Source organism: Corvus cornix, chromosome 11 (genome assembly GCF_000738735.6).
Source record: "Corvus cornix cornix isolate S_Up_H32 chromosome 11, ASM73873v5, whole genome shotgun sequence".
Classification (NCBI taxonomy): Eukaryota; Metazoa; Chordata; class Aves; order Passeriformes; family Corvidae; genus Corvus; species Corvus cornix.
In genome coordinates, this window is record NC_046341.1 from 19,905,688 (window position 1) to 19,925,129 (window position 19,442).

At 41.0% G+C, this 19,442-nt stretch overlaps 2 protein-coding genes across 7 annotated transcripts in view; one reads left to right on the forward strand and one right to left on the reverse strand.

The window, feature by feature from the left end:
- The window catches only part of LOC104687394 (transcription initiation factor TFIID subunit 4-like), a 146,183-nt gene extending 131,013 nt beyond the window's left edge, over positions 1–15,170 (forward strand). The window contains exon 15 of the mRNA XM_010396487.3: positions 13,388–15,170. Coding sequence (XP_010394789.3) covers positions 13,388–13,555 — 168 coding nt within the window. The 3' untranslated portion in view covers positions 13,556–15,170. The remainder of the gene's footprint in view (positions 1–13,387) is intronic.
- The window catches only part of KCTD15 (potassium channel tetramerization domain containing 15), a 46,887-nt gene continuing 42,319 nt past the window's right edge, over positions 14,875–19,442 (reverse strand). For all 6 annotated transcript variants that reach the window (XM_039558114.1, XM_039558113.1, XM_039558116.1 and 3 more), the window contains exon 5: positions 14,875–18,641. In XM_039558114.1, coding sequence (XP_039414048.1) covers positions 18,486–18,641 — 156 coding nt within the window. In that variant the 3' untranslated portion in view covers positions 14,875–18,485. The remainder of the gene's footprint in view (positions 18,642–19,442) is intronic.

The following is a 19,442-nucleotide window of genomic DNA, read 5'->3' on the forward strand; positions in this document are numbered from 1 at the left end:
TCATGTTTGTTATAATGCAGGATGAAAACATTGTTGAGAATTGAAATGTTTTCAGGCTTAGTCTTTCTTATAAGGTAAAACGTTACACACTAGAACCCAACTCGTAGTTCTTTTAAGTATCAATTCTTTACATTTGAAATTCACCTGAGACCATTAGGTGTTCTGCCAGCTGGCACCAAGAGTGGTCCAGGACTCGTCTTCATTTGTAATTTAGTGAATTGCAGATACCTGATCATGAAAACAAACAGGATGCTGTTTTTCAAAGGTTAGATGGAACTGGAGAGCAACTCTGGTAAATTAAAACAAACAAGCAGTAATAAAAGGACCTGCTGCAATTCTCTAAAGACGGTGTCTAAAAAGTTTCTGTTGGGAAGTTTGCCAGAATACTGAGAGCTTTTCATCAGCGTGATAGAAAAAATAGATGCAAAGTAAGGAATACTCCGTAACTGTGTTTTGTTTCTGTCATCTGAGCAATGTCTGATTCTCAGATTACAGTCTTGTCTCTGAATGAGATTGAAGTAAACCTGTAGTGTATACTTAGAGTATTGCCAGTTCAAGTGTTTTCCTTGCAGTTGTGTTTAGTGTTGGCTCATTGCAGTGTGGCTGTGGAGGATCACAGCTCCAAGAAACCTCTCCTTCACTGATTCACCTGCAGCCAGACTGAGCAGACAAAGGCAGGGCTGACTGCCTGGAGAGCCCAAGGTCCTGGCTGCAGGATGGCTCCTTTCCTTTGTCCTCCTTCCCCTTGGCCACCCCAAGATGCCCAAGGAGGTCTTGGCCCTGCCCGGTGCCTATCCTGTGGCAGAGATTCCCACAGGTGCTCCCCAGAGTCTGTCAGATAAGATCATGAGTTGGCCAACTCCTGTTTATGGGCCAATGAATTATGCAGCTGGGGTAATTAGATGGTTTTGTTCTGTGAGTCAGGATTATGCTCCTGGGGTGCCACCTAGGAAAATCTGTGAAATTGCATAATAAAAAAGTCATTTTTATGCAGAGGTGGAAATATTTTGAATGCAAAGAAGAATTGGTGGGGGAGGGCAGACCCGATGTCCTCCTGTATTTGGAGGGGAAAAGTGAGGTCCAGTTGTTAACCATTACAGCTCTTATTTCCCTTGCCTTGTACAGCGGGAGGATGAGGCTATTTTCGCATAAAGTCCAAAAGAAACAAAGTACTACTCTCCTCCCCCCAAGTAGGGCTACAGAATATAGATCCATTTGTGTAGCTGGGAAACATGTGTGGAATTATATATTTAGGGACTCTGTATATTTGTATAGGCACTGTATACTATTTGTGTAATAGGACCCAGATTACAATTAAATTCAATATTCCTTAATTAAACCATAGTTTCCATTATATTCTTCAGCTGCGTGTTTTGGAAGACATTTGAGGTAACAGACTAGTATGTAGTCTTGACTTCTCTAACCTCCGTGCCTTATGTTTGTGCCTCAAGATAACACTGAATAACATATTTAAACTGCTCATGTGTGAAAAAGCAAAATTATATCTCACGAACTGATTTCTTCGCACATTCAAAAAATCGAATTCCCCTTTTGTTCAGATACTTAACGGGAACCCAAAAGGAGGGAATGTTTGTGCACAAGATGTGGTATTTCAAATTGGAGAAGATACAAATAATTTTATTGAGAAGGCATTATACTGATTTTAAAAGTTGAGTAATTTTACAAAGGTATTCTTTTACAAATGTAGTTTTCGTTGTGTAGGCGTTACAGTCTGGTTCAGTTGATAATGAGTCAGAGAAGTTTACTGAGCTGTTATGATTTACTATTTTGAGTTGAATACAGATATTGTAAAATAGTAATTGGTGATAACCATATTTGATTTTTTCTTCAATTTCATCATCCATAAGAACTGGTATTGTCAAGTGCTATAGTAAAAAACAGAGGGGCATATTCTTGTGGCTGTGATTAGTATTTATTAAAAATATGTTTTCCATATGTCTGTGTATATGTAATAGTTTTGTATGGGTATGTCTAAATTATACCAAAGCCACAGTCTTTCATGGATTTTTATTACTATGTAGCTATTTTTGGAGTTTCTGTAAATGAAGCAGACTTTAAATTTGAAGGCAGTCCACCGGATGAGCTGTTCTAGCTGGAGCTACAGCTTACTTTCAAATTCCAATATCTATATGACATAGAACTTGATGACATTAGATGCAAGTCTTAAAAGTAAAACAAAACAATAAAACACCAAAACCAAACCAACAAACCCCAATAGTAATAAAAGTTCCAAATGTCCTCTCTCCATTTACAGAATCTGTCTGGTTTTCTGAACTTTGGATAGAACTTAGATTTATTGCAATAAAATTATCATTTTATTGTTCAATATGATGCTACTGTTTGGGTTTTATGGGTACACAGAATAGCAAGACAATAAGGGGTTATAGTGATGGTGCTGTTTGTGGAAAAACTGAATTAGGCCCATAGTGGGAGGTGGTTAGCCAGGCACAGCCTGGACGTTTGCTCCTGGAAAATACGGAATCCTCTGTAGTTCCACTGAAGGGGATGCCCTTTTCTAAATAAGAGCAGATAGAAACAAAGTACTTTATAAATGAGTATGTAATGGATATGGCAGGATCTTGAGCAATATTTTTCAGAATAAAGAATATTCCGGTTACTGATTTATCTTATTCACTGAAAAAAAAGAAGGCCTGTAGCTCTGAAGGCATAATTTGTTTAAGACCCTGGCCAAATTAAGTCACCTGGGGAGCAGTGGAGGCTTCTGAAGAGCAGTCTGTGATCTGGCCATGCATTTTGCTGCAATTTTATTTTAAAAGAGTAAGTAGAAGCCAAGATCTAAGAACTGTGGCAGTTAACGGGAAAAGCTGATATGGGATTATTGAGGTTAGAGTTCAGATAGAACAGATGGTAAAATAGTTATAACCTACTGTACCATATGTTGCTGCTGCACGTGTTCAGGTAGCACATTATGTGTACAGTGTGGAAAGATCAGGGATCCTAGCACAGATTTGTGGAAAGACCGAAAAAGAGCTCAAAAAATTGATTTCATAATTCCAGGCCGGTTAATGAGAAAGATGTAATTTGTTAAACCAGAACTCCAGAACTCACCATTCCAGAAAGGGATACCAAAAATTAGGCACAACACATAACTGCATCTTTTCTAATTCCCAGAAAACTAAAATGAAGCTTGTATTTCAGGAAGTCTGTTTCAGGCTCATTAGACGTGAATTTCTGGGGAAAGTATTTGAAGAAAAAAACAAATTCACAGCACTTGAATTCAGGCCATTAAAAACAGGTTACAATTTGATTTATGATTTTTGTAACTTTTAGTCAGGGGCCAGATTGTCAAAAGAGCATGCTGTCTTATTGAGATGCCAGTGAAGTGGTAAATTTCTCACTGGAAACAACTGGAGCTTCACTGGGTTAGAGTAAGTCAGAAAACCTGACTGCTGATCTATAATCTCTGCCAGTAATACTCAGATGCTTTTTTAAGGAATCTGATGTGATACCATGAAAATAGGAAGGTAGAAGACAGGAAAGAGAAAAAAGGGTTAATCAAGTCAGAAGTACTGAGAGAAGAAGTGAAATAGTAGCAAAGAAGAAAAATGAAGGCAGAGAGTTGTGATTTGGAGTGGTGCTAAAGAGCCTCTGGGCTTGAGATTCATCTCGCATTTTATAATGCTCATGTTGTGTTGTATCATAATGCACTTGCTCCTACTGGAGCTGCTGTGCCTCCCCTCCTACTGCCAATGGTAAAAATAGGCCAGCAGCACCATTCCATGCTATGGAACACACTCGGAATTCCACGCTGTTGTTTCCCTTGGCTCTCACTAATTACTGCAGTAATCCCTCAGTGTGTGCTCCTGTGCTCAGCGCTTGTCTGCTTGGGTGCCCTCTCGAAGCATCTGCTGGGTTCTCACGTTGCTGCAATGCCTTGTGCCAGCTCCTTCCAGAGAGGGGAGTACATTGCACTCCACTGCCTTTTGTTTAACTTAGCCAAAAATATCCCATCATGAGCCTCTGGTTTGAGCTACTACTTTGGTAAAGGTTTTTCTTTTGTAGTTACAACCTTCTTTTTGATATAATATTCATGTTTATTTTGTTTTGGGAGTAATTAGATCTGACAGACTTGTCAGTTTATACATTGACTGTTGTCAATTGTCAGGACCCATCTGTAAGAGCTCTTCAGTATGTATCAGATGATTGATAAGGTGATTTTGTGTCTGGCTTAGACTTACCTCTATAATATATTTTAGGGTCTGTTTTAATTAGAATTGTTTGTAGTGGAGCACTTGATTTTGACTATCTGGTTTTTAATTTATTTTAAATAATTAATAACTATATATATTGGGGGTGATTTTAATAAAGGAAAGGTGGTGATAGTTGTAATATTTACTTGTTAAGTCTTATTTTCTTGAGGTAGTCTGAGTGGTGTTCAAACCTATCAGAATAGGAAAAATGAAAAGTTAGAGATAACTAAGAGTAGAGCTTTAACATCTGAAAAAAAATGTTTTCTACATCACTGTGTCTCCTCCATGACCATCTGTAGACTAAAGATATTTATTCTTTATAGAAATTGATATGGATTGCCCAATCATTTTGGTACAGCAAGATACAGTTTAAAGAATCTTCTGGTAAGTTTTCGTGATGCATTTAATCCCACTGTTTATACAGTGAGGTGGATCTGGGACAATTTTGAGTGTGTGAAAGGGTTAACTTTACAAAAGACAAGTATGTTTGGGTTTTTTTCAAATAGCTTAGTTTGAAATTTAAGGTTTATTGTTTGTTGTTGGCTGTGTTGAATATAAGTGTCTTTAAAAGATTGGTTGGTTGCTTTGTGATGAAACGGGCTGGAGGAAGACAAGGATTTGGGAATTCATGAAGAGGGGATTGCAGGGTTCCTAAAGCATAGAGCAAAGTTTAAATTGTCAGTAATGTGTTTATAAATTAAAATTATCTGCTTGTTACTCAAGGCTTGGCTGTCTTATTTTGTCTAATAATGGAGGGAAAGGAAAAACCTGGATTGACATGTAGGGGTTAGAGGACAGTATGAAGCAGAGGGTTGGTTTTGGAAGTTTAGGGGCAGATTAGATAGCGGTCTGATGCTCTAATGCAGAGCAGTCAGAGGTGGTGGAGACATGCAGGTCACCAAGTGTATCAGCTTTGAGTCCTGGAGAAGTGGTCCTGGTGTGGGAGAGAGAGACAGGAACGTGGAGAAGGACTTGGATGGAAGCAGCACTTGGTGACCAGGATGTGAAGAGGAATGTCTTGATAGTGTGGAAGGGGAAGCAGTGCAGGGAGTGGGGGCTCATTTAAGGTTACTGATGTCTGTAGGAACTTGTTTCCTTTTTGGAGCCTTTTTTCCTGAGAGCTGTTTGTGCCAATCTAAGTTTTTTAAATGTTTTCTGAACAAGCAAGCCACTAACTTAAAAAGAGCCAAGAGTGAGACTTAGCTGTAAGAAATGTGAAGAAACCAAGAACTGAATAGCTGAATGATCTGGTAACTTCTCCCTGCTGAACTCTGTCATTTCTCCCTAATGTCTGAAATGCACCAGCCTTAATTATATTCCATGATATTTGCAGTAATAGAGTGTTAGCTGTCTTCCACCTTTTATTTGCAAATGTTAATGTCTTGTTTCCTGCACACTGGACTGTGTTCCAGCAATGTGTTTATCCTGCAAGCTGAAGGTATTAGCATTTAGGGTTTAATTTTATTGCCACTCAATCCAGAGATAACTGCATTGCCTGCTTTATTTTGGTTTGTTTAATGGGCTTGGTACGGGTGAGGGCCCTGCACTACCCTCAATCCACAGAGGAGCCCGTGGTAATTACAGGGAAAGGTTTAGATCACTGTTCAGAGAGAGTGACTAATCCACCAGCAGATTTTACACAGGAATAAAGTCCTAAGGAGCTGGTAGCTCTGTGGGTATTTTTGTCCTTTGTTTGGCAACTGGCACATAAAGTCACTTGATTGGCACTTGCACAGTTGCTGGGGGTGAGCAAGATGGCCAACAGCTGGAAACACAATTATTATAAAGTCTGGGTGTTATACATCATAATTAGGCTTAAGAACCGAAAGTCAGCTGAGATGAATGAGGGCAATTCATGCTCTCAAGAGCTGAGAAAGCGATTTTGTGTTTAAGATTGGGATACTTTTCTCTCTGTCTCCTGCTCTTCCTCCTCCCATGGGAGGGCTGGCAGGACATGAAGCAGCTGTGTGGTACCTGTGTCTCCCCTCGATGAGTGCATAGAGTGTTGTGATGCACATGGAAGTGCTGACTTCTCCTCATCAAAACCTGCTGCAAATGAGTCTGGTCCCCTACAGTTGTTCTGCTCAGAGTGTTTTCAGTAAGAGGCAGGCCAAAAAGCAGCCTTTACTGTATGGCAATTATGTATCTTTTAATTAGACATTTAAATAATTAAATTTTACAGTTGTATGTGTCTAGAGATCGATGAATGTCAAGAATATTTTAATTATTTTATGTTTCAGGTTTTATGAAAGTCACAGTCATACAGGTTAGAAAGGAAAGGGCCACCCACTGTGTAAAACTGAGATAGTTTCAAATTAGTATCAAGTATATTAGAAAAAATTCAGATGGGAATCAAATATGTCTCAAGGAAAATGTGAATCCTGCAAGCTGGGCTGTAGGGCTTCTCCCAAAGTTGGTTTGATGTTTCTTGATTCTCTGTGAGAGAGAATGCAGGGATGTACAGAGTGACTGGGCTGGCGTAATGCAAGCAAATGCTTAAAAAAACCTCAACAAAACAACAGAAAACAAGAAAAAGCCCCCCTATGTTAGTATTGAAAGATGAGAAGGGTAAAGCACCACAGTGCTTGAAAAATAGCAATAAAAAAATTTGGCAGGATTAGTATTTGAAAGGGAGCAGCACTTGATTAAACATTTGGAAAGCATGCAAGGAGAAGCATTCCAAGCAAAATGAAAATATATGTGTATGATGGAAACAGGATAAATAGAATATTCCACTTATAATTACCACGGCAAGAACGCAGCCTAAACTTAAGAATTCTTAATCAGGTAAAATTGTCGTTGCTTTTAAGTCCAAGTAAGGCAGTGGATTGTGTTGGGTATGAGATGTTTGTGGATAAAGATGTTGGCAGGACCCGTAGCTGCTCTGAAGAGCAGGTTCATGAACAAAGGAAATGAGACGACCCAGAGCTTGCACCACCAGCGTGTTGTGAGTGTGCTGCAAGGAGCTGGAGGATACAAGGCACTGTGTTCTCATCAGATACCAAACAGGCAGTGGGGGTGCTGAAAGATCTTGGAAAGGTCAAAGGTCTCTGCAGAATGCAGAGCTTATCTCAAAAACCTGAGTTTTTCTGCCTCACATCAGTGCAGTGATTATTCAGACACTGTGTGGATACATTGATTAAGAAGGGAGGATGAGTTGCAGTCTGGTTCCTACCAAGAGTGACCTATTGAGGACTGGGTACTGAAGCACCCATCTCTCTTGAGCAGGTGAATGTCATAGCCCAAAGCCCTTACACTTCATCTTATTATCTGTTGTCATTGGGGCAGACTCCTCTTCTTCCCAGATAGTTTCCCACTGAAATGCCTCCTAGCCTGCTTTTTGCCCCTGCTCTCATTCAGCTGGGGGGGAAATGCTGTCTTAGAGGGAGCAATAAGTGGTGAGATTGGAATTGATGCCCAGTTCCCTCAACTGGAGGATTTTGGTTTGATGCTGCTTTACCAAGCAGGTTTTTTATTATAATAGTACTTGCATATGTGACTTGGCGTAATGTAATAAAGGCGAGGAGCAGGTACATATAAAGTCTTCTGCTTGTAATGGCAGCCCATTTCTTTGGGTTCAAATAACATCAGGTAATTATAAACTGAGGTGATCACATCTGAAGAAAAAATTTTCACTGTATCCATGACTTAGTGTGATTTACCTTCTCCTTATTATTTCTTAATTTAAAAATTACTGCACGCTGTCTTTGAAATGTTGCAATTGTGTTGGTATTTGAAGTACTTGTAAGTACTTGTGCAAATCAGTTTTTCTGATGTTTGTCTGCAGGGCGAGGTGTGTGTTTATGTGCCCAGGGGAAAGGAGATGCATTTGCATCCAGAAGGGTGTAGCAAGTGAACGGGTGCCAAAACAGTCTGTAGGAACAGTTGCACTAAAATAGTACAGGGTGAAAATGTTGGCAAATGAAAATAACCAGCTTCCGAAGAAAGCATGGGATCTACTCCTCCCTGTAAATGCTGCTCATCTGAAGGCCTAAATGATAGCTTTTGGTGATGAATCTTTCTAAAGACACTGGTAGAGTCACCATGTTGCACATATGAAGATGCACGGTATTTTTGTAGATATAATTATATTTCCTATAGCATTGTTAATCTTTGAGGTGCTGATGAACAGTTATTACATTTCTGTACTTTAGAGGCATCTTAATTTTAGGATGTTTCAGTGAAATTGTTACTGTTAGCTTCAGTAGGTGTTGAATTAAACCCTAATTTATGTGGGACAGCTAATCATACATAGTATTATACCTGTTTTTCATGTGCCTCTCAGCCAAAGATCTAATAGCATTTTATGCAAGTAAAAACATAATTGCTGCAGAATATCTCCAGAATGTTTCTTGTGATTCAAGACCTCTTGTTCATAAAAGCAGACTAATAGATACCTTATCTTCCCACTCCTCTGCAGTGCACAGAGCTTGCAGAGACAAAATTCCTGGTATATTTTACTCCATAGATAGCTTGGCTTTGAATTGTTGCTGTATGATTCCCACTTTCAGACTTTGGCTTGAAGTGAAGTCTGCCACAAGGATGTGCCATGTAGCCTGGGAAGAAACCCAGCGGATCTTTTATCATTATTGCCTTGTCTCTGGCTCACAGAGAAGCAATAGCCGCAGATCAAGACTCTGTTCAAAGCAGAGATGTCAGCACTGAATTGTTTTTTGGTGAAGGAAGGATGGATAAAATATTAAATGCAATCTGCTACTTGCCCTTATCTTTCTGTTCCCTGACAAGAATATTGTATTTTATTTCCATGGTTCTGTAATTCAAAGTTGAAGAGATGCAGGTTTGTGAAGAAAAAAAAAAAAAATTGTTCAACAGTAGAAATTGTTATAAAAATAAGTGTAGATTCTGTATTATATTTGCTTTCTTCTGTGAAAGCACTTCTATCTCGAGCAGGGAACAGCACATTTTTGGGACTTACCCACTTTGATTTCCATCCACCTGCTGCTGTAACTATTGTAATTTCATGCACAAAGACGCTTCTACTTTGTGAGTGGTGGGCGAGTTTGCCCACAATCATTTTGAAAGAGGTGTGTCTGTCTGCCTCAGTCCCCTTTCCCAGCAGCCTTTAAACCTTTACGAATCCTTAGGGATCCAGTTGAGTGGTGGGGCCCAGCAGAAGGAGAACAGAGGTAGGAAGGAGCTTGAGATTTTCAGTCCCTACAGCTTCTGTGGGTACTGTTGGCTTGGGTACAGCAAAGAGAGGCTGGCTGGGCTCTCCAGAGGAACAGGCTGCACTGTGAGCTCTGGGGTGCACCTGGCTTGGGGTCACCCATCCCTGGGGGCTGAGGAGCTCCTGCAGCCCTGGGGGCCACGGGGGGACCCACCTGTGTCACCTGAGGATGGGACAAGAGCTGACCATGGAGTAGCTCCGACACAGTTTCCAGATGGGTGAAGGTTTGGGAGGCAAGGGGGACTTGGTGGTTGGTGAAGGGCACACACTGTTCCTGGAGAGGTAAGAGGTGATGCACACTCTGTAGAGGAGCTGCATTTGCTGTTCTCAGTAGTGCTGAGAACTGTGACACAAAGGAGGTTTTGTTGGCCTCTCTGTGCACAGGGCTTGTTGTAGTCTCCCTGTCACTGGGAGAGCGTGTTTCTGTGGCAGACTGTTGTATATTCAGCTAGTGATCTACCAAGGCTTCGGTCAAGATTTTATTCTGAACTGTTTATATTTCCCTCTGCAATACAGCAGGAGTTTTCTCATAGAGGAAAATCATGAAAATAGCAAACAGGCTGAGAAAGGTGGCCCAAATGTTGTGTCACATCTGACATAAATTCAGAATTGCTTCAAAGTATGCATACTGAACGAGTAATTACTCTGATTCTTCTGAAGCCGTAATTTCAAGCTAGGTAGCTTCCAACAGTTGAATTAAGCTTGTCAGTCCAACACTGTTATTTGGAATGCTGTGAGCTCTATCCCCATCAGCTCACGGGGCTGAAGTGCAGTAAAGCTGTTCCGGCAGACAGACTGTGGCTGTCTCAGTGGGTCTGGGATTACAGGTTAACGGAGAGCACAGCACCATGGCAGGGTTACAAATTCCTGCCTGTGATTTTCCATGAATTGATTTTCTCTTCAGCCCTGGCCGGGAGCAGGAGCTGGGGGGAGTCTCAGGTGCTCCCCACCCCTGGAGGCCCGCAAGGAGAGCACAGGAGAATCTCTTTGCTCTCTGCTGTGTGCTGGGCTGTGCTGTGGGATTTGCAGCTGCCAGGTCCGAGGCAGTCACCAGTCCCCAGGTGTGTTACAAGAAAGGATTGAAGGAGCACGGGAAGAGGGGCAGTGGGGAAAGGAGAGGCTGGGAGGGAAGGAGAAAGGAAGTCACTGGAACGCATGTTTGGAAGCTGTCTCAAAATTAAGAGGCACAGAGTTCATGCATAAATTACATGGGTTTTTTCTGGTCTGGAATGTCTCAAGTTTTCCTGAAATTATAACTAGAAGTTCACTGATACAAAAACTAGCATTGATGTATATTTGAGTGTGTGTGAAATTTGGGAATAACTTGGGTGTGGCAGGCCAGGAAATAAAGGAGGTAAACAATTTAAAACCATTACTTTTTTTGTTAGAGCTTTTATCTGTGTAACTCTGATTAGTTGCCATAGATACAGACAACACAGGGGCTTGTTTGGGTTGATGAAAAATCTGTCATGCTGATAAAAAATGTGATTTTTCTTGAGAAAATTTTGAATTACTTCACTTCCACTATTCTTGGCCATTATTTTAAACTACACTTGAGTTCATGTATTCAATTAAATAATTATGGCATTTAGGAGTCCACTTTTTTATATATAGCATCTGCAGAGTAATTTTGCATACAATGCAGTACCAAACAAACTGGTTTTTAATTTAAATTAGTGATCATATTGACACATATAAATTACTGTTCTATGAGCTTACAGATGTGCTTCTCTATTTCTAAAATAATTTTTATGGGTTTTTTTCACCTTGTGAAACAATTCCAGAACATGATCAGGTAACTGATGGGCTCACAACTGTGGTTACAATGTGCACAGCTTGATGCCATGTTCTGGTGCTGGTTAAGGATATGCTCTTCCTATGTAGAAGTTCAGTATCTCAAGTGATAAATGCAATGAATATGACTTGGCACATCTTAATTCCAGCTACTCTGTCCAAATAGAGAGCAGTTCCTTGCTGTCAATGTAACTCACCTGACTCAAGAAATAGTTTTTTATAAAGAAAAAATGTTAAAAGTTATGCAGCTTTTCTGTGACTGTTGGGTGTGTGTGGGATGCTCCCAGTCCAGAGTGCTAAGGACAGCAGTTTCCAATGAGTTTAAGGTGGCCACATTCATTACAAGTGTATTTGTCACAGGTCCTGTGGTCAGGATGAATCTGAAATGAGTGCTGTGGGCAGGGGAGAGATGCACCATGGTGGGAACAGAGAAGAAGGAGAAGTATTTTTTGAGTCAGCTTGATTTAAAATAAATACACACACAGTGGTTTCTTAAGGACTTAGGAGCAGTGGGCACAGCCCTGTCAGAGTGGGTGCATGCTCAGAGTTCAGTGAGAGGCAGGTCAAGGTACGGTTTTGTACAACCTGTGGAAGACAGAGAGGGAGAGTTTAAATGAGTCCGTTTCTTTTAGGAATGCAAAGTGGGGTTTTGGGTTAAAGGCTGAACTCGAAGCAGTGCTGAATACATGGATTATGCACTGGGCATGTGTTTGGCTGCAGCATGGATGAGCAGCCCTTGCAGCTGCATTTCCTATGAGCAGTGAGGTTCGGTGCTCAATCAATTAATTAACAAAAACTGCTCATACTGGAGAGCAGAATATACTGGAGAGCAGAATCCTTTGGCTCAAATGCTCCGGGTGCTCAAAGGTCGTGGGCTTCTCCCTCCATTCCCTGCAAGCTGAGCCATGTTCACTGCACTCCATGAAGCCTTTTGTGTTTGTGGTTACAGAACAGGATTTGCCCCACTGCTGTAATTGAATAAGCAGGTATGGGAGAAATAACATGAATAGTGCAGTTCTGCAAGGAGTCAGACTGACTGTGGTGGACAGAGGAAAACAGTGCCATGCCTTACTCTCAACAGACCATGTATGTTTCCCCTGCAACTTTTCAGTAGTAAAATTACCCTTAACTGTATTCTTAATGTCTGGACTCAAGATCCTAGAATAAGTATTTCCTGGGGAAAGAAAGGTAGGTTTGAGCAGCAGTTAAATGTGGGATATTAAAAGTATTGAAAATTTTACCAGATGTCTTAGAGGTTTGAAAAATAGCTTAAATCTTTTCAGTGATTAAAACCTATTTTTCTACGTTAGAACACTTTATTTTGCTACAAACCAATTGGAATTAATAAAAACAGTGGACTCCTATGGATGAAAAAATGGCTGAACATGTGTGTGCATCAGGTTTGAGTTTAAACTCCATGAGTCTGCAGGGGCTGTAATTATGTCCTTTCCTTTTCTAAATACTCAGATCACTGTGTTCCCAGGCCCAGTTTAAGAATTTTCTCTCTATATACAAAGCCAGGATGAGGTATTCAGTAATTCACTACCAATGAAGCAATTAAAAAATATGTAATTGTTTAACATAGCTGTAGAAACAGGTACACTAATGTTTGTGTTTATTATCACACAATGTCTGAGTCTTTGTGATTTTTCCATTTAATTTTTTGATTGTTTGCTTGCGTTGAGTATCTCCCCACACTGAGCCCTTCTCTTCAGCAGACCCAGAGGAGAGAACTGGGGTCCCTCTGGGGACATCCCAATATGCCACTCACCTGTTCCCAGTCCTTGGATGAGCAGTAGGATTGTGCACACATTTGATATCTTAATGGCCTTACCTGCTGAAAATAGTTTTCTTCTTAAAAGGCTCCTGAATTTAAACTGGTCAAATATGTCTACAGTGAACATGACTGTAGCAGGATGGATTTGTCCCGAGTTGTAAGTGACCAAGGTTTAGCCTCATGTGTTTGCACTTGTGGCCTTTACTCAGGTTAACCTGGTGAGAGACTCAGAATAGAAAAAATAATAATAGTAATAAACCCCTCATGTAATGTTTACAGAATGAGGCTCATAATGATGCATTGAAGCTGTTTGAAAAGAATCCAGCAGCTGTAGCCCTGGGAGAGGAGGAGGCCCTTTGCTGCTGAGGACTCATGCTCTGGTGTGCTCTCTTGCAGGGTGTGGGGGTGTGTGCTGGCAGCCAGGCCGGGCTGGGCACGGCCTCCCCCCGGCAGTACCCCCGGCAGAAAATCACGCGCGTGAACCTCAGGGACTTCATCTTCTACATGGAGCAGGAGCGAGAAATGAGCCATTCTCTGCTGCTCTACCGAGCTCTGCTTAAATAAAGCCAACAGTTGTACTGATTGCTCCACAGAAGCTCAACTTGCATTGAAAGCTGTCATTTTAATGTGCCTTCTATTTTTTTCAGAAGTCAATGTTCCAGTAATTTTGTTTTGTAAAATTGTCAGACACATGCAATAAATTCCCTTTATGTAAAAAAAAAAAAAAATATATATATAAAAACCACCAAAAAAAATGTGCAAAAGGTTTTAAAATGTTAACTCCACAAATAAAATCAACATTGAAGTCTTGCTCCATTTGGCCATTTTAGGTAAGGCTGAAGTAGCTGATGTTGAAGTTACACAAATGCAATGGCTCACCTAAACCATCTCCTGGCCAGGACTGGGACAGGTTCACAGGGGTGGGTCCCAGCCATGGTGTTCACCTGTGTGTTCACTCGTGCTGGGCTTGTTTTGTTTTCAGTTTACTAGCACTGTCTTACTAACCATGGTGATACCTGTTGCTATTTTAGCTTAGTTATAATGGCAATTTTTTGCACAGCCAAGAGACTAGCCACTGCACACTCCCACAAATTTTATATATTTAGGATTTTTGCTTTTACTGCACAGCTCATTTCCTGAGCCATTTGCTGAACCAAATCTTAAGTGTATGAAATCTGTGTGCTGGGTCTCAGCTGAGTTACCTTGACTTGCTTCCAGTTGTTTTCTAAATCTCATCAACCTTTTGCGCATTTGTAGCAGCTGGTTAGTAACAGGATTCAAAGCTGGGTTTTATTTTCTAGAAAAATACTAATTTATTTATTGCAAAGAGTATGGATTAATGGTGGTTTTAAAAGATAATATTGTTCAGTAAAGATTTTAGAGTATTCTATATGGATTTTTAAAGTCACTGTAGAGGTTTCTGGGGGCCGCTTCCACTCCTGGAGTGGGGAGAGCAGGTGAGCCCGGGCAGCCTGGTGCCACCTGGAGTGGGGACACCTTTGCCTTGGACAACTGGACCAAGGCCTCCAGTCCGGAGAGGCTCCTGAACAGGCACGTGACTTTAAGCATAAGGAGCAGCTGTAAGTACCTAAAGGTGGGGTGAATGCCTTTTAAATGCTTTGCTGAAGCAGAATTTGGGCCCACACGGAAGCCAAGCGATGTCAGTGTGAGCCTGTGAAATGGGGATCGAATAGGGCACGAACAGGCAGGTGGGCACGAGCTGTGCTTCAGAGCTAACAGTGTTACCAGTCACCACAGAAGGGACACATTTGCTTATTTATCTTTTCCATTTTTACTATGTTATGCTTGCCACTTTTTTGAGGCAATATTTTTTTTGATGGGAAACCATAGCGAAAGCACAAATAGAACTATTTGTCCAATAGTTTTAAAAACAAAGGTTTTAATTATTTTTTAAGGTTTATGAAAAGCAGAAGAAAATTTATACTGCTGCTATTTAGCCAAAAGATTATTCATAAGGTATTTAAGGCCAGGAAGTGTAAAGTTACGTTTTAAATGTATTGATAATTTGTACATATTGTTAATAAAGGCCTTGTGTTTATTAGAGTTACGTTATTTTGATGATTTCTGTACATACTGGTAAATACCCCCAATTTGTGTGAAAACATACTCCCTTATTTGTACTTATTTTGTAAAGAAATAAAACAATTTACTAAAGTAACACATCGAGTGACATACAGTATTAATTTATCAAACATGAATTTCACATTGTCTTGTAGTTCTTAAGCACTGGTCAGAAACATTTTGCATTAAAATATTAACAGAATACCCACAAAGAAATATTAAAACCAAATACTTCAATGTTTTGTTGTGCTGATTCTTATCCTTTGTGAAACATCTAATAAAATTGTCAACAAACCTCGATGCCATTAGTACAGAGAATGGATGTACTCAGCAGTGGCTTTCTCGGGAGCGATGAGTCCAACAAGCACAACAGAACGTTCTCTTTCGCTTTCTGTCTGGACTGGAGCTGTGACAGCCTGGACACAAAGTGCTCGTGAAGCCTCGTGCTTGTCAAGCACGGGAACAGTGCTTAGCAACAGCGAATCAGAAGAGTTTTGTTCAATGGGTTTAGGTGACAAACCAGGCTGTGCTTTGCTTCTTGGCCTTCGCCACACAAACCTGTGCTGGCTGCACACCACAGCTTCACTGGGGTTCTGTGGTGCTTTAAAACATCTTAGCGATGCTGAGCAACGTTCTTCATTAAGTTATGTTGCTATGGTTTAAGGCCAGAAGTAAATATTCAAATCAGTTTTTGCTGATATTGCTGCCTAAAAATACAGGGAAATAAGTAAAAAAGATATAAATGAAACTGTAATAATCTTTAAATAGGTGACCTGAAGTTACTAACTAAAAGAACATGTCCTAGGCTTAACTTTTTTTTTTTTAAAGGCATATTTGTTCTAAGAAAGTGATTGTTTCCACATGTCTTCCTTGCCTTTGTGCTGTTTTGCAGTCAATGCTGTGATGTCATGGTTTAAACTTTCCATCTCAAGTTCACATTTAACTCGGCTGGCGCAGCCTGGAACCCTTTCCAATGCCACCTCAGCAAAGCTGCCCCAACTACGGGAGCTGCTTTATTGAGCCGTAAAAGAATACAGTAAACACCAAACTGAGGAAAAAACCAACCAACCAACCACAAATACTTCCAACGTTCCACAGATGTGTAAAAGCACCATCCCACTCTGCGCTCCCCAGAGCTGCCTGGGGAGAGCACCAGGGGCAGGAGCAGGCCCCTGGGATGGAATATCACCTTTATTCCCTGGCTGAGAGGTAAGAACCGGACAGGACGTGCTGCCGGAAGCACTCGGCTCACCCCGTGCCGGAGGGCAGGGCAGGAGTGGCTGCAGGATAAAAACAAGAACCTGAACAGACTCGTGAAGGATACTTTGGACTTAAAGGTATGAAAGTAATAAATAAAACACTTTTATCTTTTTGTAAGACATGGCTACATCAAGCTGAATGGAGAAAAAGGCTGGAGAAGACGCAATCAAAAATTCTCACCTCTTTCAAACAACATGGGAGATACAGTGAATGTTCCACCCTACGTGCTTGTTTTTGTTCATTTACTTTACAGAAATGTTTATGGCATGAAGTACTGTATAAGAAATGTGCATACACAAATACATGACAATTATACGTTAAGTTCTTTACAATATTAAATGTATAATATACAATTCTACAGATATCTTACATACAAAGGTGAATGCTGTGCCATATATTCAAATATGGCAATGCCTAGCGACTTTAGAATGTCGTACAAGTATAAAACCACAAAATAAAATAACTTTACAACTCTTAAAGTAGACAGATTTGCTCAACTGTTCTGTTAAGGTAGCAGGCCAAGTGGCCAGGATTGCCATTAGAGATTTCCGAGTGTGGTGACCAAGGTGAGAAAACCTGCAGAGGTCTGATTTTCCATGGACAGGTATCCAGCCCTTTTCCAAAAATTAGACCCCTGCCTAGATTTTACCTTGGATAGTCAGTACAGCTCATTGCTTTTGAAAATACTAGTCTTAAATTTTGCCTGATTGCAATCAATTTGCATTAAAGAACTGTTGACCACTTAATACTCTGTACCTTGTTCCATATGGCCATATTTATGCATCTAAAAAGAGTTTAATTAAAATTCAGCATCTACAACAATATTCTATAAATTAATGTGGGAGAAACTAAATTGTGATTAACACATGAATTAGTGATTGAGGACCCAATCATGCTAAACAGCAATAAACAGGATTTAGCAGAATGCTATTTATAACCTTGCACCTGCAAACACGGTGCTGTCTCCTGAGTTAGGAAGCCCTGTGAGTCAGTGCCAAGTCCTGGCAGAAGCAGGACCCTCCTGCAGACAGACCCCTGACTTTGTTACAGAGAAAGTTACACAGATAGAGGGCAGCTACACAGTTAAAATCTAAATAATAATTTAGAATAAAAAAACAATTTAAGCAAAAGGCTGCCTGCTTTCATCCGGCAATGGCAATACAGGATTTTAACAACTCTTTGCAAGAATTCCAGACCCATAAAGAGTGGGCTTGTCCAAAATTCTTAAAACTTTCCTGCTAAATGTGGGCTTCTAACATGGTTAGTAAATGATTAACAAGGGGTGGCTTGCTTGGCAGAACCATGCTTCTTTGATGATGCAAAACTTAACAGTTGCTGTGTCAAAACAAGACTGGCTTTAAAGAGCTACAGCTCCATGTCAAGTATGTGACCCTCGTGTGATGGTGGATTTATTTAGCATTTTATTTTGTGCTTCCAGATCCCTACTGTTGCAAATATTGCCGTAAGTGGGCCTGTCTAATTTCTTGTCACTTATTTTGTTTGGTTTGGGGGGTGGGGGTTTAGTACTGAGCACCAGTGACTATGAACTGGTCCTTTTCTGATTCTGGATCCTGTTCACAGAGAGAGACCTCAGTTGGAAATGTAGTATAAAAATAAGCCATTTGCTCATGTGGGTGAGTACAATCACCAGGTGACTGTGATGCTGGGGGTGTAAAGCACGTCTGATATGGAGGAGGGGCAGCAGTCAGGGAGGAATCTCAGTGCAGTTTTTAGGGTTCTTCCTCCCGCAGACGCCCCCGTCCCCACAGCGCAGCTCTGGGGTGTCCCTGGGCAGCTGTCGGGACCACTGCTCCTGCTGGTCTGTTCCACTGCTTCCATGGCTCTTGCTGCAGAAGCCCAGTCCAGGGCCAGGGTTTCCGAAGCTTTGCCTGTTCCACACCACTGCTGGCCAGCCCAGAGTGCATCCCAGACCCGCCACGCTGGGTGTGCTCAGGAACGTCACTGTGGACAACGGACAACTGGTTTTTCAAATGCATTCCATGGCTGGCTATGTGACAGGTAGTTTCAGAGTACCACTAATTGGCAACATAAAGTCAACGTCTGTTTGCTAATACTGTTTTGCAAATCCTTAGTGTTTCACATAAGGGACTATTAAACACTTCTACGGTTACAAAGGGGGCACAGGGAGGGTCTAGTCCAGGGGCTCCTGTTTTATTCTGATTGTTGGGGTGGGCTGTGGTCGTCTGTCTTCGCGACACAGCACGTATTCGCTGAACTGGGAGGAATCTACCCCACCACCACAGGAAGCTGCCACGTTAAATCCCTTCTGAAATAATCTTTCGAGCACCTGCAATGTGGAGGGAAAAAAATCAGATTAATATTTAGCAAATTTTAGTGATAAAAGCATTCGGAAGCACCAGATCTAAATGATGGATTTAGTCTTTCGAGTCCTCGTTGAATGAATATTATTCAGCTATAATTCTATAAGTTATTGTTAAATGACTATACTGTGATTAAAGTCTCGCTCTCAGCAAACCTCTGTAGAAAACAAAAATTAATCAAAGAAATAAGCACTCTGCAGAGCAGCTTAGTATATTATATAGTAAAATACTGGACTGTGGTGATATTGATGCTCTCTCTTACTGCTTATCGAAAGCAACATCAGGTTTAAGCTGTAATAAAAAGTGCCAATTATTCATTAGTAATATGAACAGTCTTAGAGAGAGGGGGGCTGAGAAGCTCTTCCTTGGCAGATGAAAATGTATTAGGAGTTCGAATGACACATCCACCGGATCTTCGTGGCAATCACAGCTGTTTGCCCTCGCTGGAAGGGAGCAAAGCATGGCAGGGACAGGATGCAGAGCCAGGATGTGGACAACAGGGAAATGTTCTGGCCCAAGAAAGAGGTTAATCTGTACTGCCCAAATATGTATTTTCTCTTTCTACTCCTTAAGAAAAGTTGGTGCAATTTAGATGCATGAATTTAAGGAACCCAGAGGCAACTTTAATTTCTGCGACTGTCACACAGCACATTTCCCCAGGATATACTGATCCTGGCAATGGGATCGGGGACGTGTTTCCACATGCGTGAGCGTGTGTTGGTATTTGGCTTCCCAGCAGAGCAGGACACACCAGGCTTTTCCCAGAG